This window comes from Hippoglossus stenolepis, chromosome 1 (assembly GCF_022539355.2).
Source record: "Hippoglossus stenolepis isolate QCI-W04-F060 chromosome 1, HSTE1.2, whole genome shotgun sequence".
Taxonomy (NCBI): Eukaryota; Metazoa; Chordata; class Actinopteri; order Pleuronectiformes; family Pleuronectidae; genus Hippoglossus; species Hippoglossus stenolepis.
The window spans coordinates 11,963,877-11,991,216 of NC_061483.1; the positions used below are offsets into that span (position 1 = coordinate 11,963,877).

Genomic DNA, 27,340 nt, shown 5'->3' on the forward strand with positions numbered 1-27,340 from the left:
GCAAAACGAAGGGGTAGAGCCAAGTGGTAGAGCTATTGGGAGATGGCGGTTCTTCAGTCCTGCTTTAAGAGTTTTAATGTGTTTTTGGAGCTTAAGCTGCTCTCAGGCATTCACCGAAACAGCTCTATTGTGATCTGTTTATATTTAATATTTTGAGGAGATTGATCTGAGAAAGGAAGGTTTGGTAAGAATCAAAGAAAGTGATGCTGTGATTGTAATTACATATCTAGAAATGTGAGGAGGGGTTTTCTTTTCTTTGGCATTTTATAGACAAAATTATTGATTAATACAATAAATTAATTAAACGATGAAGATAGTAAAGATGAACTACAGCACAAACTTGGAGGTTTGGCTTGTAACACAATGTGTCAGGAATAAGATTCAGTGTTTTATCAGTGTGAGTCTGATACTAATACAACAGCAGGGACTCAGGATCATGTGGTGTAGTTTAATGTGTATTGCTGCTTAAAGAATTTAATTATTCAGAACAGATAAGTCTAGTAGATCTTGTTAAAAGGATTATAACGTTTGTAATCCTTGTCCCTTTTAATAAGTGTGTGATATTGACCTGACCACAGAAAGAACCAAATAACTAAAATCATAAACAGTTCTTTTTATGGGGTCAGAGGGATGGATTTGTTTTGACATAAGGAAACTGCACTGACTGATTCCCCCTGTGTCTCTCTGTGTTTCACCCCAGAGATCTGAACTTCAACAACCTGATGGTTTTTCCCAAAGCTATTGAGGCTCTGCCCAAACTGAAGGAACTGTGAGTGCATCGTCCTGTTTCTGCTGCGGGGAGGAAATGTTTCCTACTTTTGTTTTGACATTTATGTCAGAGAATGACTCTTTTCAGCATCTTAAAAGTTTTCATGGGGTTGAAAAAGACAAATATCTGACAAAGTAGCTATGAACTAAACAACTGTTGTAAGCTGTACCTATTATTAATGAGAATCAGTAAAAAACAAAATTCCACATATAAAGTACAAATTATTGAGTTTTTCTTTACAGAGAAATATATTTGTTGAAATTCTTTCCTACATGATTCACCATTTGTGCTTTTATGTTGAAGGCTAAACGCTTCAAGTATTACTTCCTGTTCTTCCCGATCAGCACATTATTGTGTTGGAGACTTTCATAGTTGTTTGACACCTTTTGTTTCGTTACTTTTGTTTTTCTTCAGTCATCTCTTTCTTGCTCTGCACATTTAAACCTGTATGTTGGATTTCATTTTTGAGCAGAGTGTCTTTACATCGTCTCTCTGACCTTCTTCCTGCAGCGGTTTTCACAGCAACGATATTGCCTCCATACCTGAAGGGGCCTTTCACAGCAACCCCCTGCTGCGAACCATGTAAGGTCACTCACTGACACACACACAGCTCAGTAATAACACTGACATGCACGTTGTACAGTATGTTTACACACGCACACACAGTGGGTGAGATGATATGGGACACACGTGTCAGGCTTCAGTGGTTAAATGTCCAGAAGATGGTGCCATTCTTGCACAGTGAATGATTTTTGGTTTGAACTCTTCCCCTCTGCTCTCGATGCCCTCAGACATCTCTATGACAACCCTCTGTCCTTCGTGGGCGCCACGGCTTTCCAGAATCTGTCCGACCTGCACTCGCTGTAAGTCCCGCTGTCAGCACAGCTCCTGACAAATCACAATCAATATCCTTTCATGTTAGTTTTAAAAGGTCAATTTTTTGCTGTTTGACTTATTTTAATATTGGTCACCGTGTGTTTCAGGATGTTGCGTGGGGCCAGTATGATGCAGGACTTCCCCGTCCTGACGGGGACTAATAACCTTGAGAGTCTGTAAGTGACTAAGCTGCAGCATCTGGAGTTCTTAATTGTTTTGCTTGTCTCAGGAGTGACTCATGAGGTTTTTTATTTCCAGGACCCTGTCAGGAACCAAGATATCGTCCACCCCCGCTGATCTGTGTGACGATCTCAAGTTGCTCAGAACGCTGTAAGAGACTTTAACTTTCTCCTCAGCTGAAACTAGGATCTTAGGAACTAAAGCTTGTTGGGTAAACAATTGTTTCAACACTGCTGCCCACAGAATTTAGAATCCCTATCATACTAAAATGTGTATCTACTGATAGTGAAATTGTCAACAGAATAATAAATCTCACAAAGTGTAAAGTGAGTAAAAATCCAACCTTTCGTCTTTATTCTTCCATTTGAATGTGTCCCAGTTGTCTTATAGTTGATCATTTTTATTTTCCTCCATCAGAGACTTGTCCTACAATGAGATCGAGGGGCTGCCGTCGCTGCAGGGCTGCGTCCGACTGCAGGAGATGTGAGTGTAGCACATGTTCATTTCACAAATGATTTCAGAAAAACTCATATTTTAGGCTTAAAATTACAAACAAGCTTATAAATGTGGTTTACTGCTGTTTTATAACCTGTTATGGTTCTTGTTTAAATCTACAGAAGCTTTCAGCACAACCATATTCAACAAATTGAGAGAAACACTTTCCAGGGTCTCTCTGCTCTACGTCTACTGTAAGTCCACTCAGTCACACACACACACTTAGGGACTCACACACTCAGTGACACACACTGCATGCTTTAAAAACAACGGTTTTATGTCTGGACTGTGGAGTTGATTATATTTTGATTTTACGCAGGGACCTGAGTAGGAATGAAATCCGAGTCATTCACCCAGATGCTTTCCTCACCCTCAATGCACTCACCAACCTGTGAGTACGACCTGTGTTGTTCATCATAATGAGAACAGGACTCGAGTTACATGTCATTGTTCAGTTTTAAATGTCTGCGTTGTACAACATTAAATGGCTCGTGTGTGTGTGTCCATGTGTTTTTTGTGCAGCGATCTGAGTATGAACTCTCTGACTGTGATTCCAACAACTGGACTCAGCTCCCTCAGTCAGCTCAAACTCTCAGGGAACCCACAGATGAAAAATGTGCTGACTGCAAAAAACCTTCCCAAACTCAGGTGAGGACGAAATTCTGTGGCCTCAATGTCTCTTGTGATCTTGTGGGTTTGGGCTTTAAAGCATTGACTACAGCCGTTCTCTGACATTAACTCCAGAAAACTTCAGGGAAATATCAGGACTTAAGTGCGTCTCTGAAAGCAGCTAAAGTAATAGCAATTTTCCAGGTTCTACTAAAGCCAGTGACCTTTGGTGGGTGATAAACAATCTGTCTCCTCCATTAATTCTCTGCTGTCACTGTCTGACACAAAATACCTTTAAAAGTACTTATTTAAAAGGTACTTTAAGAAAAAGTTTAAAATTATGCAGCTGATACAAAGGAATTGTTTTTGAACTATCAAATATTTCTTATGAATTGGTTTAAAACAACGAAAAGTCACATCGTTAATTTATAATTTGAATGAATTCAGTCCTCTGAACAAAGTCCTCTCTGGTTTCTCTCTGGTTCCTCTCTGGTGTACAAGGGATATTCTCCATCTTGTCCTACGTTCTAAAATATAATAGTATTTGATTTAATATAATTGTTAATTTTATTATTTTACTTTTTTTAACACACTAACATTTTAGCATTCTATGAATAAGCTGGTATTTAATGTATTTCTTTATCATTTCACCCCTAAGTTGCTTTAAATGTCTTATAAATGTAACTTATATTATATTTTTCACAGGAGAGAAAACATTACCGGGAATTTCCTGGTGATTAAAATTAAATACATCACTTTCCTTGTTATTCTGTGTGATTACACATCTGTTACTGAAAACTGCGCCTCATCACTTATCTTTAATGAGAAAACCAGCCGAGTCTGTTTTCTCCACAACTGTAGACACACTATGGAAACATCCAATTGAAAAAAAAATCCGAAGGGCCAGGTATTTGCAGACAAACATTATTTATTCTTTTTCCAGTATGGTTTGAAGATCCCGGAGCATCTGTGTTATCAACACTGGAACCTCTGCAGGATTTTACAGCCTCTATAAATGATGATCGTTTGTTTGCAGGTCCATCTCTGTCCCGTACGCCTACCAGTGCTGTGCATTTGTCGGATGTGACTCAGTGACGAGCTCCTCTGAGGAAAATGACATAAAGAAATCGACAGGTGGGAACGCTGCAGTCAGAGCTTAAGATGTGTTGGCTTAACATTTCTAACATGTTTAAAAGCAACTAAAATATCAATAGTCCATTTTTTTTTTACAGAATCCTTTTAGAATATTCCTTATAAGATGAGCAAATATCAGATTTAGATGTTGGGCTTACAGTAGATTTCCTTTTTTTAATTTAACCTGTAAACTTTTTTTTGTGCATCAGTTGTTGTTTTTTTCATTGTACACCTTAACATTTTAAATACTCACCTATATTTCTTACTTGTCTTGGAAAATGCACAGTTTAAGGAAACTTAAGGAGAAAGTGTGTACCTTGATTTTCTGTGCACATGACTTGATTTATGTGATCTCTGGTCTGTTAAAGTTCAAGATCATTCAACTTGACTTTATCTCTGGTACAGATGTTAATCTTCAGATGAAACTTTTTGACAAGACTACTCTTTAGGATTAGGTTTGTCTTTTTAACCTTTGCAGTCCTCATATATCTCTATTTTCTATGGTTTCAGCGGGGGAGGATGTGGAAAGAATCTCGATGATTATGCACTGCTCTCCTTCACCAGGTAAGCATTGAACAGTTTTTTTTACATCTTTCAGTGTATTTTACGAATCACATTTTCAGAACTTTGAAATAATTTTAAAATAATTGTATTTTTTCATCTCCACATTGTTTCAGGAGCTTTTAAGCCGTGTGAGCACCTCCTTGGTAACTGGATGATTCGTCTGACGGTCTGGTTCATCTGCCTGGTGTCGCTGGTCTTTAACGGGCTGGTGCTGGTGGTCACCTTCTCCTCCGCACACCGAGCTCCAGGCCATTCCCACTCCCTGTCTCTCTCTCCAGCCAGGCTGCTCATGGGGCTGTTGGCGTTAGCCAATCTGCTCACAGGTGTGTATGTCGGCGTGCTGACTGTGCTCGACGTCGCTACCTGGGGCTCCTTCGCAGAGTTCGGAGTGTGGTGGGAGATGGGGCCTGGCTGTCAGATCTCAGGAGCTCTGGCCGTCTTCTCGTCAGAGTGGGCGGTCTTGTTACTGTCCCTCGCAGCCGTGGAGCGCAGCGTGGCTGTGCGGACTATTCTCGGGAAAGTAATGATGTCACCCAGGAGGAATGGTGGCAGCCCTCAAGGATGTTGGAGAGGAGGTCGACGCTTCAGCCTGGCTGCAGGACTACTGGGGCTGCTGGCTGCTGCTGCGGCCGGCCTGTCTCTCCTGACCACCAGCGACCAGACGGCGTCTCCCCTCTGCCTGCCATTCGCTGGTGGCGAGAGTCCAGCTCTGAGTGTCACAGTGATTCTGGTGCTGCTCAACGCGCTGGCCTACCTGTTCACTGCAGCCGTGTACACACAGATGTACTGCCACCTGGGCAGGGTGGAGCTGGCTGATCCAGAGCAGACGGGTGCCCTGCGACATGTTGCCTGGCTCATTTTCACCAATTGCATCTTCTTCTGCCCTGTGGCAGCTTTCTCCTTCGCCCCCCTCTTGACTGGCTCTACAGCTGGCGGCCCAGAGATCGCCAAGTCTGTCACCCTCATTTTCTTCCCGCTGCCCGCGTGCCTGAACCCAGTGCTGTACGTGTTCTTCAGCCCGGCCTTCAGGGAGGACTGGCTGAGACTACGTGGACGCAGAGGTTTGACCAGGGAGGTGAAGGCTGGTGCTGAGAATCATGGAGATGATGGTGGAGGAGGGTCGGAGCTCACGGACGGAGGCTCCTCCACCCACCTGGGCTTTGACTGTGGGGTGTACTCACAGCTCTGTGGAGAGACAGTTGTGTGCGAGCAGTGCGAGGCAGCGCTGCATGCCAGGACCTGCTCTTCCCCCTCGTCCTCCACAGTCTGTAGACACTTGGTGAAGTCTCACAGTTGTCCCACCCTCATGGCGGGAGCAGCCGTGTGCCAGCGTGCCGAGGGGTTCTGGGCCGACAGCGGCACGCCCTCCGCTCAGTCTGAGTATGCAGATGAGGGGGACTCGTTTGTGTCGGACAGCTCGGACCAGGTTCAGGCCTGTGGCAGAGCGTGCTTCTGTCAGTCCAGAGGCCTTCCGCTCGTTCACTACTCATACAACATACCTCGAGTCAAGGACTAAGGAGACTTCCGAACTCCACTGTGTGCACAGATCTCTCTGTCATGTGAATTTAGGTCCGACAAGAATATATAAGCATTTGTTTTACCGGACAACAAAATGTGCCAACTACCCTGTTGAAAGACTATTCAGCAAGCACTTATGTAAACACAGTTGCAACCAGTCGTTTAAAGGGAACTTGGAACTTGTCTGAGTGAACTGAAATGAGCACATCGTGTCACAAACTGGTCAACAAAGGACCTTGCAAAGGAAACTGTTGCCACCAGTGCCTTCCTCTTGCTTTCGAGTGGATATCATGATGTTGCGATTTTACGTGTCAAAGATTTTGTGATTTATCTTTTCCCTGTAATTCTAAGCTTTTAAAATTTAATTTTTTAATTTTATACTTTGATTTTTTAAAAATATAAATGTAGCAGAATGTAGTAATTATCCTAGACTTTTCCGTTTGAATGTAACTTCCAGGCGGTTTTCACCCACCAGAATAATGTAACGTCAGTAATAACTTCTGGCCTTACTGCCTGCGATCAGTGAGGATGGTAAACGTCAGTCTATTATTAAAAACAACTTCTTTGCTTTAAGTTACTAAGACTAAGAATGTGATGAAAGTAGCAGATATCACTGTTTAAGCAACAACCATGCTCGGTGGTTTTGAAAGATGTTATTTATTGTGTGAGCAGCAGGGGCTTCTGGGTGGAGACGATTTCAGGTGTTTAAAAGGCTGCCTTTGAATGATGAATATACAATAGAAACATAGCATTTGCCAAAAGAGAAGCACCTCTTTTTTTAAATTGTTCACAAAATGAAAAAATATGCAAACAGGGTTAGGTCATTAATTATTTTTTTTTGTCTCAAAGATTATTCCTGATATTTTAAATCTCAGCCTAATTCCTGAGTGTTTTCTATCAACCTCTTTGAATTGGATCAAAACTTTTCTTTTTATCTTAAACTGCACAAAAGCCCATAAATAATTCTAAGTATAGTAGCACTTAAGTGCGTTCTGCTGTTATCTAATGTTCAGATTCATATTGGCTGACACAATAATTGTTGGCTTGATGCTGCGCTGAATAGCTTAAAAAAAACAAAGGATTAAACAAACAAGATATAGCATGATAAATAATGAGCTGTAGATATGGTGGTAAGTGGATGACGTTTCCTTCAGAGGGACAAATGCTAGCTGCTTCCAAGCTCTATGCTAAGCTAAGTGTCCAAGTATTGCTTTTCATGTCTAACTCTGTCAATGAAAAGAGAATATTTGCCAAATATCCCAAAAGACATTAACCGTAGTTTACTTTTACCCCATAAATTGAAAAATCTTCTTGGCAAACAAGCATGAAATTCAAAAACATTCTCATGAGATGAGTGATTGGTTGATTTAAAACCCATTTAAAGTACCATAATGGTAAAACCTCCACCAAAGCCCAACAGTCCCTTTTTTAAATTCAATCAAACTGCACCAAATTTCACCCAATTCGCTGAACATTCCCCATCACGATCTACGAATTAGTCCCTGGGAAAAATGTCAAAAAACTTCAGATTTCGCAATGTAAAAGAAATTGACAAAAGAATTCCTGGATCCACAAAAGGATTAAACAGATTCTTCTAAATCGCATCCCTCCACCGAGTTTCCTAGAAATCCATTCTTTTGTGTCATCCTGCTTACAAACCAACAAACAGTGTGATCCGAATGTATTCCCACTCCTCAGCCTAGAGCAACATGCGAGCCTGCCAGCCAGCTGAGTCAACAAGTGTAGAAACAGTGCTCAAAAGTTAGAAATGGGCTGTTATCAAAATGCTTATTCAACCACAGACCTTTTTAAAGACAAGTATCTACAGTGATTTTGCCGATTGATAATTTCTCTGTGTTTGTATATAGCTACATTTTGACCAGAACAAATGGGCATGATGGAAAAAGTTAGGAAAACAAGGCCTTTATAGAAAACTGTCTCCATTTTGTTTGAAATCCAGCTACATTACCGGTGAATGACTCTGAAACTTGCTGCATCACTATTTAATTCTTTATCGTCCAGTTTGATCGAACAGGTCATCAGAAGCTGTAAAGCATAGAAACCTAGATCCCTTTCGCCCTGGGCGATACTGTGAGTGACGAGGGATCGACTGATGTGTGGTGTGCCGGAGCGTGACTGTTCACATTAAGGTGGATACGCCCTCGGAGCGTGTATCCACAAGCGCACGTCATGTGAGCGCTCAGGAATTTGGGCAATGTAGGGAAACGTTATCCTCCACTGACATGTCATTCAAGCCCTGATGATGCACCGGTTGATCGTCATCTCTCTGGTTTTTATTTTCTGTTTTCACGTGGTCTCGACTGGGTGTAAATTCTTGCACCAACCAAAATGTCCGTTGATTGTTTGTACATTTTCAGCAGATGGGACATCAGACATGTCAAATATTTTATTAGTTTGGTTATTGGTTTCTCTTTTTTGTTTTTTTTGTATTTGTATGTAAATTATTTGAAAAGATAACTAGTAATCAAGAATGGGATGCTAACTAAGGAAGCTACCTCCTCGACTGTAGTGGCTACCAGCAGTGCTTTGTAAGAGAATAGTCTATTTTCATTTGTTGTTGCTCTTTGTTTGCATTCTCAGTTTTATGTTGACACGTGGTTGTACATCATCATTTTAGTTTAAGAGCAAATTGTGGGAGGAATCTATGTACTATAAGCTGTGATTTTATTTTTTAAATCAAAATATAGACTATGAATTGTTTTTCTGTTTTTATCTTTTATAGACACAAACCTGCAGAGTAATACAGCTTATGAAAAAAAATCTCTTAATTTCAATTCAAATTAAATTTTATTTTATTTGTCTCCCCAAGTTGTTATTTTCTGTTCAAGTAGCCAAATAATTCTACAATGTGTATGAATAAAATTGGACAAATACAATCATATTTTTTCTCCTTTTTGTTCAGATTGCAACAAAGACCTGACCTTCGTCTTCATCAGATACATTGTAAAATTAAAATTATTATTAAAAATAAAGCTAAAATATATTTCTTTTGGTTTTGATGTCATTTGGAGTCTAGCGATGGTGAAGTGGAGCCACAGTATCGATGTCCTGCTGATATACGAACTCGACCAATTACAAGTCAGTCCCAGCTGTCAGTTATGATTTCACCACGTTTTTATACCATCAAATAACCAATTTACTTAGTTATCCGGAATATTCGTGGAAATTGTGACCAACAACTAAATCGTGCTTATTTGAAGCAATTTTAACATTTGCATTTATTAATTATGTGAATTATGTGACTAATTCTAATGAATATTATTCTGAAACGGGTCATTCTGCAGAGGGAGTACTTTAAATAACATTTGGCGGCATGGCTTGAAGTATTAGTCTAAGTATATTGTACCATAGACTGTGTATAAACATCGTCAACACATCTCCACCTCCTCCCACTTGAAAAAAATGAAGCCAATATATCTGGGATACAAACACTGCCATCTTGTGCATTTGGAGCCAGTACTGCTGCCACGTAGTGACCAGGACATGAAGCCACAGCATCGAGGTCCCACTGATACACGCGCCTGACCGACTAGAGCCAGTCTCAGCTGTCAATTAGGTTTCACCCCGTTATTATAGCAATAATCAACTAAATAAAACAAGACGTTTTACAGAAATGAACACAGGGATAAAGATGAACAAAGATCAGTGTGATAAGAACCACCTAAAATTACAGAAACTAGTCTTTGAGGAAAATGTTATTGTACTTTAACCTTTTTGTTTTAGGCCACATCACATACATTAACATGGAGGCAAACTGGGTGTGTCGGCTTTGGCTTCACTTTTGGGGAGCTGTCGTGTCATCCATCTTCAGTCTGATTTGTCCACTGTGCTGTTGTTACGTTTACTTAAGTAAAAGATTTGACTTCTTCCTCCGCCAATGCTAATGTTAGCATTTAGCCTGAAGCAGCTCTGTTTTTAGACTCACAATGCTGCTAGCGTCGCTGCTCTTACGCTTGTTGAACTGTTCTCAACTGAACGTGGCCTTGCAACATTATTTTAGGCCATGAAATTCAGAGCCTGTTGACATATGTGAGACCATTCAGCGTCACTCAGTGGAGTTGCTTCCCCTGCTGCTGCCTTCACTCACGTACATGAGCTGTGACTCGGTGATGAGTGAGAGAACCAACCTCTGGGATTATAGAAGGAATCGGACATGAAATTCGATGAGTCCTGTTTAGCTTTGAACCATGTAGACGTTTCATTTTTAATTTGTGGATTCCGGTGACGTCTCATGTCAAAACATCTGGCACGGGCGGGCGGCGCTGCGAGACGTGGGTCATGTGTGTTAACAGAGACGCAGTGACGGGTACAAGGCTCGCTGGATGTGTTGCAGCTGTACGCCGAGGGGGAGGGCACAGGAAATATTTACATCCAAGGCATCAAAGGAGAAAGTGTTGAGTGATGTTCCTGCAGCCCCCGCTCGACAAGCGCCGCCATGTGTTCTACTTCACTAAGACATCCCACCTATTCCAACCATTCACCCACATCCCTGCGCGGCGTGCACATTAGTCGCATGCCTCGCACCGCTAACTTTACTGAGGCTTTGTTACAATAAAACTAAGCCCTCTACAACTCTCGTCCACACCACTGGACCTCTGACTATTGGCGGCATGCTCTCTAAATCTTCCTTTTGACCGTTTGCTGCTGCTGTGATTGTGACGGCAGTTTCAGGAGCTGCAGCGTGCACAAGTACTGAAACACTGGGACATAACACCACTACTGTACACGTGACTGAATGAAATCTCTGTATTTTGTTTTTGAAACTTTTTATATGCACACCAATCAATCACACACACATTATCCAAGGGTTGACAAATCATTAACATTGCCGTTGTCTATTATCCATATTTCTACACAGTATTTATTCAATCTAGTTTTTGAAATAACAGAGAAATAGTGACAAACCATTAATTATTTTTTTAAATAATACATAAGTACTTTCACCATGAGCCCAGTCAGTGGTTCATATGATGTGAACATAACAGTGAGGATGACTTGATGAAGGCTGGTTGGAGATTGGGGATGTGGTGCAAACACAAACGGATGAAGATGCAGGTGAAAAGTTTCTCATGACACAAAACAGACGACGTTCAGGAGTCAGCTCGCTGGAAACAGATCGACCTTCTCCTCAGTCGGCAGCTGGGGCCTCTTTACTGTTCAGCTTTCTTTTCTTCTCTAGCAATTTGAGCTGCAAGGCAGGAACATATACGGAGGCAGTGATGAATGAATTGCTCAAAGTTAAACTGTAATGTTCTTTTTAACCCATAAACTATTTAGATTTGTTTTGTTCACGGAAGCAGTGGAAACAAGGTGTGAACTCATCATCAATGTACTATATCATCAGTTTTGAGTTGATGTGGTTTTGTCAGACAGATGCGTGGCTCCTATTTCTCCGAAAATTAGAAACACACATTGATCTTTACAGGAATAGCAGTAAGGAGAACAAGCGCTCGGAGTTCCACTTCTGGATCCAAAATCCTGAACCAATCTCATTATTTCTTGAGTTTGTACAAAACCAACAATAGCCTTAGAGTCATCCATCTTTTCCTGATACTTGTGAAAATATGATGCCTTTGTGTGCTGCTGATGAGCCAAAAGATGAAGTATTTCTTTCTTTTATAGTTATGCTAAAGTGTAACTAAGATGCTCCACATTCCTCAATTTAACACAGGCAACAGAATTTCCCTCTGATATTCCCCCTCTAAAATAACACATAGCCGAAAATTATGACTAATTCTTGTAATAGTATGACTTTATTAAATGTTAGTTTTACTTAATATTCTTACATTTACACCAAAGCTTTGACGTTTTATTATTTTTAACGGATGAAGACGAGAGAAAGGCTGCGGGGTCTAAGTGGGTCACAAAAAAAAGGACCAATGTTACACTCAGACTGATACTTACGGCGAACCTCCAGTTTACACTCCACTGTGTCCTCGCCGCTGTCGTTCACTGCTTTGCACGTATACACCCCCCCGTCGAAGGTACAGGGCTTACGTATCTCCAGTGTCAGGATGCCTTGCTTACTGAGCATTCGGTACTTGGCTTCATTTGTGATGTCCATCTTGTTTTTGTACCAGGTCACTTTGGGCTAATAAGGTAGATAAAGAAAATATAACAGATGATGCCACGCCACAGATTATTTATCAGAGGTTCATTAGTGACAACCCTAATCTCTAAATTGATCTAGATACTATGTCACTGATCTAAAAGACGTGTGTGTGTAGAGATGTCAGTTGTAATGACCCCTGACCTTTGGTATGCCTCTGACTGAGCAGCTGAGCGTCGCGTTGTATCCCGAAATGACAGAACGGTTCACTAAAGGATGCGTGAACTTGGGAGCCTCTGTGAAGTCGGGGTCCTTGTAGCTGGGCGGCTTGTACTCGATACCTGAGGAGGCAGAGAGCATTTATGACGACCACTCCAATTTCACATAGAATATAAAGACTAATTCTGCATGACGTAAAATGAGAACTGCTAATATATTATTATGCGTGCAGTCAGATCCCACCTGTTTTCTGGATGTAAGCGCTGTCTTTGGTGTTGCAGGCCTCGGGGCTGAGGCCCACCAGGTTGATGGCAGAGACGCGGAAGACGTACTCATTCCCCATGATGAGGTCAGACGCGATGCAGTTGGTTCGCCGGTACTGATCGTAGACCGTAAACCACTCCTTCATAGGAATAAGGAAAAAAATGATCTGATTCAGTTTATATACTGTATTTGTTTTATGTTGCACAGGATCTGCTTTACATTTACATCAGGTCCTTTTCACACCGTCAGCACTTTCCCCACGATTTCCCGCTTCCTCCCACAGTTCAAACACATGCAGCTATTGGTTAATTGCACATAGATGTAAAAGTAAGCGTGAGTAGTTGTTTGTCTGTTTTTCGGCCCTGTAACGCAGTCTGTCCAGGATGTACCCCACCCCTCGCCCAATGTCAGCTGGGATTGGCTCCAGCTCCCCCGAATATATATAAGTGGTATGTAGCTAATGGATGGATATAATGACTGTAATAATATGATGGTTAATTCTATTAGATTTCCTTTGTTTGCACGTGTTAAATCAACTCATACAACAATTTATACCCAAATGAAATGACACAATCTAAATTGAATGAATTATATTAACTGCACCCTACACTAATCACCTGTTGATTTAATTTACAAATAGCTTAATAATCTACCTGGAACTACAGGACTTTTTACTTATTTATTAATTTAGGATGAAACAATGAAACAGGATATTGGTGGCTTTAAAGTACATGTGCCCTCAGCACTTTAATCTCTGAAACAGGTACACGGTGCACGTTGTTATTGGTAACATGATGATCAACATCCCCAGGGTCGCTATAAAGAGATGCAGATGAAATTAATTTGATCTAATAATGAGTACAGTGAAACATGAACCGTGCGCCGAGCCGGGCGGGAGAACAATGGTCCCTGCGTCACTGCACAGACGATCCAGACCGGGTCAAGGCTGCGAGGATAAGATTAGGACATTCCTGCTCGCCGTTGTTCCTGGCAGCTCGCGGTAGAGGTTGGTGACAGCTGGAGCTCTTGCCAACAAGCCCATAAAGTATCACTCCTGCTCCACAAAGGAGACTGTGTGCTCAGCAATGGCTGATTACAGTGGATGAGCCACAAGAGAGGCTAAAATATCCCTCGGTGTCTATGCAGCATTCATCCTCCCACATGTTCACCTTCACTCGTGTGTTAACAGAACAGGTTCGCTCAGTTGGTGTCTGTCAGAAGTAAAACTGAAGGAGCTATAACAACATGGTGGCCACTGCCTTCCTCTGAGGAGACATCTCAAGTCAAGTCTGTAACCCAGACTTGACTTGAGATCAGTGTAGGTGAATTCATAGTTTTCACATCTGTCTGCTATGGCCCTCGTAACGTAAATGTTGTTTTCACCCATGTCAGCCAGGGTAGGCCCGGACCCCTATTTGACGTCCACGTGCAGACCCAGCTGAATGTCAACTGGCACAATATATCCACTGACTAGAATGAAATCGAAAGTGGGATCAGGTACGCATGCGTTAAATGCCAGAAGAACACGGCCCCCCATTTTAGTATAAATGGAACCGTAGGCATGTATGACTGAGATGAGTAGATCAGAGGACACGGAACATGGAGAGTATGGTGAAATAAAAACAGATGTGAGTGTTGTCGAGCCTCACCATGGTTTTCTTCTCAGCTTTCTGAACATGGTAGCCAATGATTTCACAGTTACCGTCGTCTTTTGGCGGTTTCCACTCGAGAGCCACATTGAAGCCCCAGATATCCATGATCTTCAGAGCCTCAGGAGGCCCGGGCAGATCTGCAGAGGAGAGAGGCTGAATGAATTCTGCTCCACCGTACGTGAGCAGGTCACAAGTGCTGCTACAGTTACCACAGGGGCTGTATTTACTCCTGTTAACACCCACAGTCAGCTCTCCACACGTTCACTCCTGCTTACCGACAATCTGCAGATTGATACTTGCTGTGTCTTCCACGTTTTCAATCTGCACGTGGAGCTCATACTTCCCCGAGTGTTTTCTCTCCGTCTTGCGGATGAAGAGGATCGTGTCTAGGTCGCTGTTCCTCACACTAGCGAATGTGGCGTCTAGAGGCTCCCCGTCTTTGCTCCATGTCACCTTAGGCCTGGGCTTCCCCTGCACGACCACACAAATCACAAAACAACAGTTTGCCTTCAAAATGCATGTGTCAACTTTACAAATGACAGATGGAGAAAGTCAATCTTTAAACAAAATACACGTGACTGTATGTTGTTACTACTGTTGTCAATAATGATCTATTACAAACTTAAGGTGTCTATATACTTTTCATAGTTCCAACTTGGGCTGGGTGCATTGAAGGAATATAAGACACACTTGGACGGTGATCACTAACAGTTAAAAGGCCCCATACCCCTTGTATTATTTACCTGTTTGTAGATGTAACATGTCCCCCTTGTGTCTTTTATATGACCAAATAGATATTTTGAACAAGGTAACCAGTCAGTGTCATGGCTGAGTATTTCTACCGTAACACTGCAGTACAATGCCAGTTTGAATTTTTATTTTATTTTATTATTTGTAATGTTTACTCCACCTGGAATGGAATCATAATGTTGACTGTGTCTCCAACTATCTTGATGAGAGTCTGGCGGAGATTTCTGGGAAGCCAAATTTTTGGGCGCTCTGTGGAAGTAGAAAACAGAAAACACAAAGTCTTGAACTGGAAAAGAGTCAAACAAACGAAGATGGATGAAGTGAGAGAAGTTCAGGATTCCTTTAAATACAGGTTTGACTATGTGATGCTTGTGTGTCATATGTGTTAAATTCTGTCTATTGTTTTATCATTACTCCAACATACAAATGAACATGAGAGATACATAGAATATCTAACAGCTGTAATGTTGAATTCAACCCTAAAACAACAGTTGTCAAGCAGCATGAATCCACATCTACTCACGCATTATCTCCCTGATGGTGATGGGTTGAGCCAGGGTGGAGGCACCGCTGGGTCCCGCCATGTTGAAGGCTCGAACACGGAACTGCAGCCTGTCCCCGGTGGTGAGACCCCTGACGACCAGTGATGTCCGGTCAGTCAGACCCTCCATGGCTGGTATCCACTCATCAGCTGTGAGCACAACACACATGGTTCACTCGAAGGCAAATGTTACTATGGACCAAACATTAGAGGTACAAATAGAAGTTCAATTGAGCCTCTATGTTGTAATTAGATGTTTATCGCTATGGTAAAGGTTGGTAACTGAAACAAATGATGTCTAATGATCTAAACTAACATGTTAAAAGAATCATGAAAAACTACATTTCTTCAAAGATTGCACTGTTGTTGTTAGGCTTTTGCTTTCGTACACTTTTTGTTCGCTTTGTTCGTTCTTTCCTTCTATTCACGTTAAGTGACAATAAAACATCACAAATCATTATCAATTCAAACAATAATGGATTTTTCTGGCTGTTTGGAAGAGAGATCCATTGCTGCACATCAGTGTGTAACTGTTTGCTAAACCGGAACTTAGGTGATATAACCTGTAGATAAAATACTTTCTTATCAATAGCAGGGGTTGGCTCTAGCACTTACTGCCCTCCTTGCAGTACTCAATCCCATAACCCTCGAGTTCAGCCGAGCCGATCCTCTCAGGCGGGCGCCACTTCAGCGAGATGGAAGTGTCACTGATGTCGTCGACACACAGTCCGATGGGCTCACTCGTGGGGGCTGAGAAGGCAGAAAGATTAGCTTTTAGTGCATTAGTGCAATCATCTCAGGATTGATTACTGATAAAATAGATGAACCTGATCAGGAATTCACAAATTAAAGGAACAAGAACCTTCACTAAGCTTTGTAATGGAAAACAAGGCGTATTTTCTATCAACATCACCAATTACAACTTAACATTTGTCGTTCGCTTGATGGTTTCATTTCAAACATACAATGAATTCATGAACCAATCTCAAAAGAAGAGGGTGGAGTGTATGGAAAGACAACACACGGTCTTTAAATAAAGTTGCTTGCAGATTTACTGACATGTAATTTGAGTCTGTGATGCTTTCAGTGGCATCAGCAACGCAGTTACTGTACCTGAAGAACAGGTTTCAAACACCATATGCAAATAATTCTTATGGTTTAGGAGATTGTAACTTATCAGTGACTTATCTGTTATTAATGCCTTTCAGTTTTTGCTCAGCTTTAAGTGCATTCAAGATTCAAGATAAACTTTATTGTCCCACAAATAAAAATATTTGTCTTGGGCTCTTGTCCTACGCTGCAACCATAAAAATACACACACATGCGTCATAAGACAAACATCCATCCGCCCTTGTACAAGCAGCATTTCAAGCTCCATATGTAGCAGAAATAATGTTTTGAGATCATGAAAACCCTCAAAGTACATCCCTCCATTATCTATACCACTTTGTGGGTCAGGCAGGACGCTGCAGACAATCCCAGCTGACATTGGACGATAGTCGTATCACAGGACCAACATACAGAGACAAGCAACCGCATACTCCACACAGAAGGACCCTGGTTGAGGGATTCAAACGGGGAACCTTCTTGCTGAGAGGCAACAGTGCTAACCAAAGTACCACCGTTCCGCCCCTAAATGTACAATGTCCCTTTAATCAGACAACAAAAGTAAGCAAGTCAAACACAAACACTAAATGAATGAGAGCCTACTTAAAAATGTCTCCATTGTATAATATGTTTATGCTATTTATTTACTATGTTAATGCTAGTCCTCAATTTAAAAAACAGACTTGATTATGATGGTCCCACATGAATTTCGTTATTAGATATTTGTGTCATCAGTAATGAAAGCCACACAGGCTTACAGTTGATTAGCCTCTAAGCCTGTATGTGGTATCTTTTATCACCCAGGGAAAGATGAGCCGTCTGACCGACCTGCTGAGCCGACGTCCCCCAGGGATAAAATGACACGATTAAAGTTCACTTTAAAAGACTTTGGTTCATCAGCCACGTCCCACGCATTGCTTATAGAACACAAGCTCTATGCAGCTAAATAAAAAAGAAGTGAAAGATTCAATATTATAATAACAGACTTTCAGCCTTGGGATTTTTGGACCTGTGGTCTCATTTACAAGCTGTAGAGGTCAGGTTGAATTATATAAGAGCAGAGTAAATGTAAAATAGAATACTGATAGATTATGGAACGGTTAAAGCACGTGTGGAGCAGCAACCTCAACCAGCAAGCAGCTTGATACATTTATGTTTTAACAGCTGAGAACCCAGTGGTCCCTGTATAATACACACTACTACTCACTGTGAATATACAAGTGAAGAATCCTCCCAAGACAACAAAGATATATTACCGAGGTAATATTTAGTCCACCTTGTTTCAACAACATTTTGACAAGATGACTGAGTGAAAGGTGCTGAATATTAGTTGTGGCGTTGTTGTAAATAAGGCCAGGATGTCATAGCACAGGACAAGGGCACTGCAACGACACAGTGCAAGCATATGATGGGAGCACCTGTCAGAGGTCAAGGGTTTCCATGTGTGAGGACAGTCGCCACAGCAGGGAGTGTTTAAAAATGGTCGCCTGGACTACAAGTGTAAAGTGCAGAGGTGAATCACTTTGCAAAAACAAGAAAACAAGAAACTTGCGACATCAGCCACGGGATTACCAAATCACGCTGAAAGGGGAATTCTGGTATTTTGCAACTTGGGCCCTGTGTTTATAAATGTGGGTGTTTAAATGAATGGTATTCACAAAAACTCATTCTCAAGTCCAGGGGTGGCTACAATGTAATCTTATGGGGCAACTGCGACAGTCTACGAAACGTTTTATCAATTAAGGGCTCAAATTGTTCTTCTGGGTCTTTTCTAAGAGTCTGGCAACATGACACGTCTCGCTTGATGAGAAGTCTCAAATGAAACTAGCGCAAGTCCTGGGTTGATGCCGGCCGGCAGCAGCTGGTCCGATTTCAAAAGCTTTGTACCATATTTACAAACCCACAATTAAACACAATCAATTCTCATTTCTATTTCTGAAATCTACACAATAAACCAACATCTCAAAGTGAGTCTTGCCTACTGTGGACAGGTTGCAGCTCTAGCTCTGGTTCAGGCTCCACAGGGGTCTCCTCTGACAGAGGTGGAGCTCCCTCTCCCAATCGTTGTGCTGCCTCTGCAGGGGCTTCTGGTTCCTGATCAACCTCAGGAGGTGTATGGGCCTCTGTCTCAGACTTCCTGACTTCTGCCTCCACTGGTTTCTTCTCAGCTGTCTTTGGAAGCTTAGGCTTTGTCATTCTCTCCTCATGTAAAGCAGTCCTGCTGCTGATTCAAGCTGGTGGTTGTATGTGTCCTCCTCTTCTGACAAATGCCTTCCTCTAACCTATGCTATCATTCACTCTCCCTCTCTTTTGTTCTCTTCTGTAGCCAATACAATTTTTCTACAGCAGCCCCCACAGAAGCATGAACCCCACTGTGTTAAGCAGCTGATCCCAGCAGAGACAAGCGCTTCCAAGCCATTATTTATGGAGAGGGATGCCACGGATAGTTTCCTAATCAGCTGTCTTGTCTTACAAGCAATTGGCCATCTGGATACAATGATGTTCTCTCTTAAATCAACAAGTGGAGGATGATATGGTTGTTAGAAATCAGTGATAGACAAAGGGATAATCCGAAGCTGAGCCCCTGCCTTGTAGGATACTGTTACACAGAGTATATTGGTACGAGCCTGGTTCCAGACCTCTGGATCATGGCACATATCTCCAAGAAGTTTGCTATTCAATTCAAATGAAGAGACAGGGCAATCCAATTCAACTCTGTTCTCATTTGTATGTTCGGTCTTATTATAACGGCCAAATGTCAGCTTATCGAGGTATTATTGTATATTTACTGGGGCCTGATGTGTGGCACATTTTCCAGGTATTCTTAAGTTAAAATGTTCATGTGGTGAAAAAAAGGATTTGTTAGGTCACAGCAACCTTGACCTTTGACCAAACCTTATCACTTCCTCTTTGTGGCCAAAAGAATGTTTGTACCAAATTTGAAGTCTGTCCCCATCGATGATGTAACACAGACACACAACCCTCATGACCGATATTACTCAGGAATGACCTGTGGATCATGCAACGTATGTGCAACCTATATTTTTGTGACACAGACACACATCTTGTATTACAACAAATATACAGCAAACATAACTCATGTCATGACCACAAGTTAACCAGGCCCCATGACCCCAGAGAAACCTTAGACTGACCAAACCAGAGACGGAACAACCCCAGAGCGGTGAAACGTCACACACATACACTTTGTCACCAGGTCTACCATCGCTCATGCAGACGATCCAACAATCAAGTGTACAATACAGATTTTTTCTTTTTTCAATTTAGGAAAGTAATTAATGTATGATCTCATAATTTCAACAATACACTAATGTTTAATAATCTCTTATCACTGAATGTGCACTGAAAATCGAGCAAATGTGTGAAATCATTGACAACATGTGGAACAAAACTCACCGACTGGCACAAAGGGCTGTGAGGCCTGACTGTGACGAGACATGCCGATGCTGTTGACGGCATACACTCGCATCTCATACGGCACTCCTTCAATCATCCTCTTGGCTTCATAGGTGGTTTCAGAGAACGGGTCAAAGTTCAGCCTCATCCACCTGTAGCCCTTCGTCTTCTTTCTCTCCAGCACGTAGCCTGAGAGATGAAATGGAATCGTCATGAACTTGTTTGGAATAACAAACCTGAGGAATAACAGAATGATTTCACTATGTTTTCTTTACCAATGATTGGCTGTCCGCCGTCAAAAGAAGGGGGATCCCACTGGACGACACACGAGTCCTCCCCCACGCTGAGGATTCTGGGAGCCTGGGGAGGATCTGGAACATCTGGAGGGAAAACATTCCTCATATGATGATTGGACAGAACGAGTTACAGAGCTTTTTTAAGAAATGAAAACCATTTGACATTCAATATTTTTTAGCTTCATGATTATATGTCATGAGTTTATGAACTAGATTCCTTCTTTGTGTGTGTGTAAACTATAGACTGTAAATAAAGATGGAAGACATGATGGTCCCTCAAAAGTGAAGCCAAATCATCTTGATGGCCTCCTAGTGGCCGGCTGTAGTATAGGTTATAAACCTGCTTCCTCCATGTTAGTGGATGGCACATGGACAAACTAAAAAGTCCACATCGAATACATTTATCTGAAAAATGGTTTAATAATAAAAATAATAACAATAACTTGAATTTATATAGCGCCTTTTAAGACACCCAAGGACAATTTACATGTGTCAGTATTCCATCTTTATATACAGTCTATGTTGGTAACAGTGACAGTGTTAGGGCTTATGTCTAGTTCAATTAAAACCAACCCTTCTCATTAATTACAGGTGGAGTTGTTTCTTACCAACAACTTTCACGTTGATATCTGCAGTGTCCTCCCCTGCAGGGTTTCGGACCACAACAGAGTAGATGCCCTCGTCCTGCCTCTCAGCCCCCTCGATGGTGAAGACACAGTGGCCCTTGGTGGTATCAACATGGACCCTGCTGTCTCCCTCTGTGAGGATCTACACAACGGGAACCAGAGCAGAGTTACTGGATTGTGCCTGAGCAGAGAATCTACTGGCGACTCTCCATCCGGATCCTGTGATGGTGGTACAGTAGATGTGGTTGAGGCAAGTTAACGACATGCCACGTTTGGAGACATGATAAACATAACACTTTGCAATAGGTAAGTTTCTCAAAGCATTTGGGTAAATCATGCTTTTCAAAGCCAACAACACATGTTGATTTGAACAACCGACTCCAGATGTCCCCAAAACTTACCTACAGTAGTTTGTCCAAAGAGAAACCTTAACTCAAGGTCCACTCAATCTGTTACTGACTCTGACAGTAAAAAAACACTTTCACACTGTGGAAAATAACAGACCTTTTCTCTACTGTCCAAATGACAGCCAAGTGACATTCTAACAGTAAAGTTAGTCTGTTTGACTTCTGGATATGGTTCTGTACTCAAAAAGTTAGGGTTAGTTTATTATTTCTTTTTATAAAATTACCATAGAAAATACTTACTGCCCAGTTTCCTTTGCTTTATGTCTGAAGGAAGATTTGAGACATGCTCTTACCTCACTGACATGCTGGGTAACACGCATGCAGGATTTTTTTGCACCAGAGAAACTACTTTTCATCTCTTTGTCTTTGCTGTTGCTGCTGCAGCCCGTGTTTCTCCAGGGTTGTAAATCAAATGGTAGTAACAACAATTATTTCGTATTTTGATGGCGGCTGCATGCATTATCTTTCAATTTCAAAACTCAAGTGGTGAAACAATAACAAGTTTACACAAGGTTGGCTAGACTCTAGGTGAGCCTATTTCATTATTTGTGTCTGTAAGGGCACACGTGGTAAAAAGCTGACACACCCGACTGCAATGCAAGCAAGACAAGATCCATACACACAGGCATGTACACATGCACACTTACTTCACCATCCTTCACGGTCCAAGAGGTTGCCGACCGTCCTTTCTCTCCTCCATCAGGTTTTACAGAACTAGCCTACGTTTGAGCAGAGCAAAGCGGTAAAAGCCAAAGAGAAGCGAGAGGCCCTGAAACCTCTCGTTCTCCTCATCTGTAAGATCAGTAAGCAAGTAGGCATCATTGAATTGAGCTGTTAGGAGCATTATCTACAAAACTAAGCATAGATGGTCCATAAAGCAGCTTTGTATTTGGTCTCTTTTGCATTTGTTTACATTTTTGCCAGCATTTGTCTGAATTATTTCAGCATTAGTAAAGCTGTATTTTTGAATGAGGCGTTGCTCATTCAGAAATTTCCCACCTTACCTACCGAATTCTGGACAGACGGCACATGTCGGATCAACAACACGAGACTATCTGCCTGTTTTACCTTCTCTCCTTTGGTCCAGATCACTGTGGGTGCCGGGTCTCCAGTGATGGGGACGTCCAGACGCAGCTTGTTTCCAGCCACCACCACAATGGTTGAATCAGTGGTACGACCCATACAGTCCAGGTGGATCTTGGGAGGATCTTAGAAAGGGGCAGACATGGTGAATAAGAACAAGCTCTTGCGTTTCAACTGGTTTAATCTGAACGCTTATAGAGGTTAAAGTTGTGGTACCTTGGCGCGGCACGAAATCGATCTTCACCTCTAGGAGCACAAGAAAAAGAAAAAAGTGAGAACTTTTTAGTAAAATTTGGATTGTGAGGCTTTACTATTGATACTGACTTTGTACCGTTAAGTATGAAAAGTACAAATATTACCCAAGAAATTGAGTTTGGCAGAAAGGTTGAACGCGTAGCCGTCTGGCACAAAAGTGTAGTCCCCCTCATCCTCTGGTTTGACCTCGTCAATGGTCAGTTTGTGGATCCTAAAAAGTTTTTCAGACGTTTATTTAATGGCGTCTTGGGATGTACGCAGCACATTTGACGTGTACAAAATTGTCCTCACCTGCCAATATGTGTGATATTTATTCTGGCGTCAGGCTTGACCTCTATACCGTTCTTAAACCAGGTTCCCTTCACGTTCTCATCCGACACTTCACACTTGAAAACCGCCTCATCCTTGGCCTTCACCGTGAGGTCGGCGATGCTCTGGTAGACCTCCAGCTCTTTCTCTGCACAGTCAGAAAAACAACAGGCTCAGGAAGTGGAAACGTCTGAGGCCGTCAGACTTCAGGAGGGGGTGTCGCTTTATGAGATGACGGAATGAGATTCAATCATATGAAGATGCGTGAGGATAATGTGATGAAAGAAAATAGATGCAGAAGTTGTACACAAGGATATTATGGTAATGATGTATTCAAGTGTGAGGTGTTCATTATCTTTTGAAGCCTTTGTGTGTTGTATCATAGCAACAGACACGAGGGGGTTGGCTGATTGGATTTACGATAGAAAATAAAGTGGGTGGATATGAAGACCAGATGCACAAGCCTGAGGGTTATTACTGTACATCACGAGAAATATTGTACATGGGAGTTATTAAAGTTATCTCCAAGAAATTGTTTTCTGGCTGAGACAGCTCACACTGAGCTCCTTGTAAAGGTCACACGAGTTTCACGTAGGCTTGCTGCCATGGAGGCTGAATAAGGTGGGAATGGCATCATAATGGGAGTTCTGCTGCGGACTGAGGTGTTGATCCCTGCTGCACGTTGGCAGCTAGTAGTTCTTGGCAGGCTCTGCCTTCAATTAACAGGCCAGACAAGCTTAACAGGACTGAGAGCAAAGTTTTGGTTTGAATCTGAACACAACAACCTCTGTGGGGACACACACCTGTACATCACACAAACAAGTGAATATATACTGTATATATACAAACACAGCAGTATATATATCCAATATACAACCAGGACTAAATTAGAGCTTCTAACCACAAAAAATGTCCAATTATAATCAAACACTGATGGCTGCCATGTCATGGAAGTGGTTTTGGTACATAATGAGTTCTTCTGCTCTGTGAGCTGATGGTACTGAGATGAAATGGTTACTGGGGGGGTAGAAAAAAAGAGGATAAAACTATCTAGTTTATATTTTGCCTACGTCCTTGTACTGATGAATTTGAACCGTCACCATCCTTCATTTTTAGATCACCTGTGGATTAAAATCAAGACATATAAACATGTGCATCCACCTTAAATCTCCACCTGCAAAATATCCCATTTTTTAGACACATTGAAGATCATCAAAATATAAAAATCTAATAAATATCTAAAAATCTGACTTTTCTGAGGGGCCCAGTGCACATCTGTCATCAGCAGATCGTTGTGACGTGTTACAAGAGGAAAATCTACCGTATACTAATAAAACAAACCTTTAAAACCACAACTTGCTTTTTCACATACGTCAAATATTTGAAAGATTTTTGAGGCAAATAAAAGATGAGTTTGCATCATGAAAGTGTAGAATTTATAAGAATGTCTGGTATTTTTTGTTTTGTTATAAAGAAATTCCAGGTTTTATTTTGCTTTAAATTGCACATGGTGATAAAGCAGTGATTTAATTGTGACAAAGAAACAAAAATCAACAAAACAACAAAACAACAGGGAAAACAAAAACAAGGAAGTAAAGGCCCTAAGTTGATCGGAGACTTCCACCAAGGCCCAACAGTCTCCTTAAAAACGTCCCTGACATATACCACATCCTTCCACCAAGTTTCGTAGAAATCTGTTTGGTTGTTTTTTACGTAATCCTTGTTTAATTTTGCTTTACAAACAAACAAACAAAGTAAAAACCAGTTAACAAACAAAGGGACGGGGGCGAAAACACAACCTCTTTGGTAACAAAGACCAAAGAGAGAATCCAGGTCGCTCCAGCAGACCTGTGCCCTTCAGGTGAAATATGGTCCAAGTCTTCTAACTTTAGCTGGCATGCACACATCACTGCAGTAACCTTGGCAGAGTGACGCGGGCAACGACAAGAGCCACTACATCCTAAGAATAGACGGCATGCCAAGAGTGTCGAGGCCACGTGACCGTCGGTGTGGTATGAGAATGTGCGCTGGGAGCATTCATCACTGACAAAAGAGGCTCGCGCTGTACTCAGCACACAGCATGACTGAGACTCACCCTGCACCAGGAGTTCAGCCATCGACTCATCGCCGTTTGTTTTAACCTTGTAGTGGCCGCAGTCTTCCTTGGTGGCCTCGTTAATGATCAGAATGTGTTTGCAGCCGTCTTTCTTGAAGCGATACTTGAAGGACTCGTCTCTTGTCAGTTCCACGCCGTCTTTCTCCCTAAAATCAATAGTGTTTAAAAGCATCATAGTCAAACTCAAGAGCTGGTTAAAAACATCACATGGTAAAGTGACTCCAAATTTAAAAAGGCTTATTTTTGGAGCTTTCAAGCACATCTCACATTATGATCTTCTTCCCACATATGACCACTTCACCACATGTTCTCATTAAGTTCATGTGACGACAATTTTCCTGCATGAAGATAGTGTGAAGTTGTTAAAAGCCGTGAAAACAAGCGTGACCTTTGACCTATTATTTTGACCTTGGACTGCTGCCAATTGTCACCTTTGCTGCACAGGCTAGTGACTTAATTTGAACCCTGAAAAGTCCAATAGTAGAAAAAGTTTGCAAAGGTGAGAACACAAATTTGTGCACAGATCTTTGTCGACTTTGTATTCTGACAGTTCCTCGTTCCTCATAAATCTTTAAGTCTGAGTGAATTTCTTAGCTTCGTCAATGTGATTTTTTTTTATGCTTCTGTTCATTGATCTTTGGCCTCAATTCCATAAAAATGATTTTAGACTCAAATAGAAGCCATCGCACAACTTTCTCCTCCAGATAAAGGTCACATGGAACATACTAAAATCCTGACGTGACCTTTTCATTGAGGTGATAATTTACAGCTTGCAGGACGACTGCAGTCTATCACAGAGGCAGCGCTTTAAACACATGTCAAACTCAAATGCCATCTGCTGGGTGTCTGAGCAATAAACACTGGGAGTGAGAGTGAAAGAAAATCTGCTTTAAACTGAAAGAGAAACTCAAACAACTGTGATTACATTTGATTTAATGACACCTGATAAAAGCTTTTATCCAACAATTGCCAATGATTTCTTTTGTCAAAATTTGATTAGTAGCTAATCAAATCACAGGTTCCTGTTTCTATACAGTATCCTGTTGTGTTCCCCTCTGTGTAAACTCAACAGTATATCAATGGATTTTCACCAAACTCAGTGTGTAGAGGGTATCTCCAGTTGATGGGTTAGGGTTATCCCATGGGGCATCGGAAAGGAATGATACTCCTGCAGTAGAGACCTGTATGATTACTGCATGAACGCGCGCAGAAAAAGCACAATCTTCTGAGTTTATGCTGAATATTACCATTCAGCATATTATTCAGCTACTAACAGACGGTGGATTTATGAGCGTGAAGAAGAAGAACTAACCATTTAACATTGGCTCCTTCCTCTGAGACTTCACACTCCAACTCCACCCGCTCACCATTCATGACCATCTGATCCTCCAGAGTCTTCACGATCAGGATTGGAGGCTCTGCAGAGAACAGATAAGAATGAAAAAAAAGAAAAAACTTCCGTGAAACTCTTAATCCTGCAAATTCATATTCTTCTGGATTTCTCTAAACCTTTGATCACCTTTAACAAAGAGCTCGGTGGTGCACTTCTCCTCCCCCACCACACAGCAATACGCAGCATCATCCGCCAACGAGCAGTGGTTGACGGTGAGGTAGCGCATGTTGCCAACGCTCTCAAATATGTACCTGAACAGAGCAAGAGGATTTTCAAACACTTATCATACAACATATTGTTTTTCAGGAAACTTTTGTTCTTGTTTCATTGACACTTACTTGCTGGAGAAGTCACGGAACAACACGGTCGGGAATTTTATGAAATATGAATGAAAAAGACACAAGACAGAGAAAGTGAGAAACTTTAACAATTCAACTTGAGAATTTCTGGTCTTTGTTGAATTCACAACAATGTACAGGCGCAGCACGTTTATTGGAGATGAGGTGGATTCAAACCTTCCAGTCGGATGGATTTCCTGCCCGTTCTTCAGCCATTTCACCTCAACATCCGAATTGGCGACCTCCACTGCAAGTTTTATTTTGTGCCCCTTTTTCACTTGGTAGGCAGGATCCAACTTTTTCAGGAAAGCTGAGTTCATACGTACGATATGATAATCAGTCAGTGTTTTTG

At 41.7% G+C, this 27,340-nt stretch overlaps 2 protein-coding genes across 8 annotated transcripts in view; one reads left to right on the forward strand and one right to left on the reverse strand.

The window, feature by feature from the left end:
- lgr4 (leucine-rich repeat containing G protein-coupled receptor 4) overlaps positions 1–9,047 on the forward strand; it is a 29,017-nt gene extending 19,970 nt beyond the window's left edge. For both annotated transcript variants that reach the window (XM_035155741.2, XM_035155742.2), the window contains 12 exons: positions 701–769; positions 1,280–1,351; positions 1,561–1,632; positions 1,753–1,821; positions 1,904–1,975; positions 2,243–2,308; positions 2,443–2,514; positions 2,640–2,711; positions 2,843–2,968; positions 3,966–4,063; positions 4,574–4,627; positions 4,741–9,047. In XM_035155741.2, coding sequence (XP_035011632.1) covers positions 701–769; positions 1,280–1,351; positions 1,561–1,632; positions 1,753–1,821; positions 1,904–1,975; positions 2,243–2,308; positions 2,443–2,514; positions 2,640–2,711; positions 2,843–2,968; positions 3,966–4,063; positions 4,574–4,627; positions 4,741–6,143 — 2,245 coding nt within the window. In that variant the 3' untranslated portion in view covers positions 6,144–9,047. The remainder of the gene's footprint in view (positions 1–700; positions 770–1,279; positions 1,352–1,560; positions 1,633–1,752; positions 1,822–1,903; positions 1,976–2,242; positions 2,309–2,442; positions 2,515–2,639; positions 2,712–2,842; positions 2,969–3,965; positions 4,064–4,573; positions 4,628–4,740) is intronic.
- Positions 9,048–10,915: 1,868 nt separating this feature from the next.
- mybpc3 (myosin binding protein C3) overlaps positions 10,916–27,340 on the reverse strand; it is a 28,632-nt gene continuing 12,207 nt past the window's right edge. For 5 of the 6 annotated variants that reach the window (XM_035155739.2, XM_035155738.2, XM_035155737.2 and 2 more), the window contains 21 exons: positions 27,166–27,298; positions 26,989–26,991; positions 26,777–26,901; positions 26,570–26,675; positions 25,237–25,403; positions 23,124–23,289; positions 22,937–23,043; positions 22,794–22,823; positions 22,563–22,702; positions 21,070–21,229; positions 20,441–20,545; positions 20,166–20,354; positions 16,257–16,391; positions 15,624–15,791; positions 15,261–15,349; positions 14,626–14,821; positions 14,348–14,487; positions 12,678–12,837; positions 12,420–12,556; positions 12,071–12,257; positions 10,916–11,354 (listed from right to left, as the gene is read on the reverse strand). In XM_035155739.2, coding sequence (XP_035011630.1) covers positions 11,317–11,354; positions 12,071–12,257; positions 12,420–12,556; positions 12,678–12,837; positions 14,348–14,487; positions 14,626–14,821; positions 15,261–15,349; positions 15,624–15,791; positions 16,257–16,391; positions 20,166–20,354; positions 20,441–20,545; positions 21,070–21,229; positions 22,563–22,702; positions 22,794–22,823; positions 22,937–23,043; positions 23,124–23,289; positions 25,237–25,403; positions 26,570–26,675; positions 26,777–26,901; positions 26,989–26,991; positions 27,166–27,298 — 2,681 coding nt within the window. In that variant the 3' untranslated portion in view covers positions 10,916–11,316. Of the gene's footprint in view, positions 11,355–12,070; positions 12,258–12,419; positions 12,557–12,677; positions 12,838–14,347; positions 14,488–14,625; positions 14,822–15,260; positions 15,350–15,623; positions 15,792–16,256; positions 16,392–20,165; positions 20,355–20,440; positions 20,546–21,069; positions 21,230–22,141; positions 22,214–22,562; positions 22,703–22,793; positions 22,824–22,936; positions 23,044–23,123; positions 23,290–25,236; positions 25,404–26,569; positions 26,676–26,776; positions 26,902–26,988; positions 26,992–27,165; positions 27,299–27,340 lie in introns of all 6 variants that reach the window. The other variant, XM_047339784.1, reaches the window with a different exon arrangement.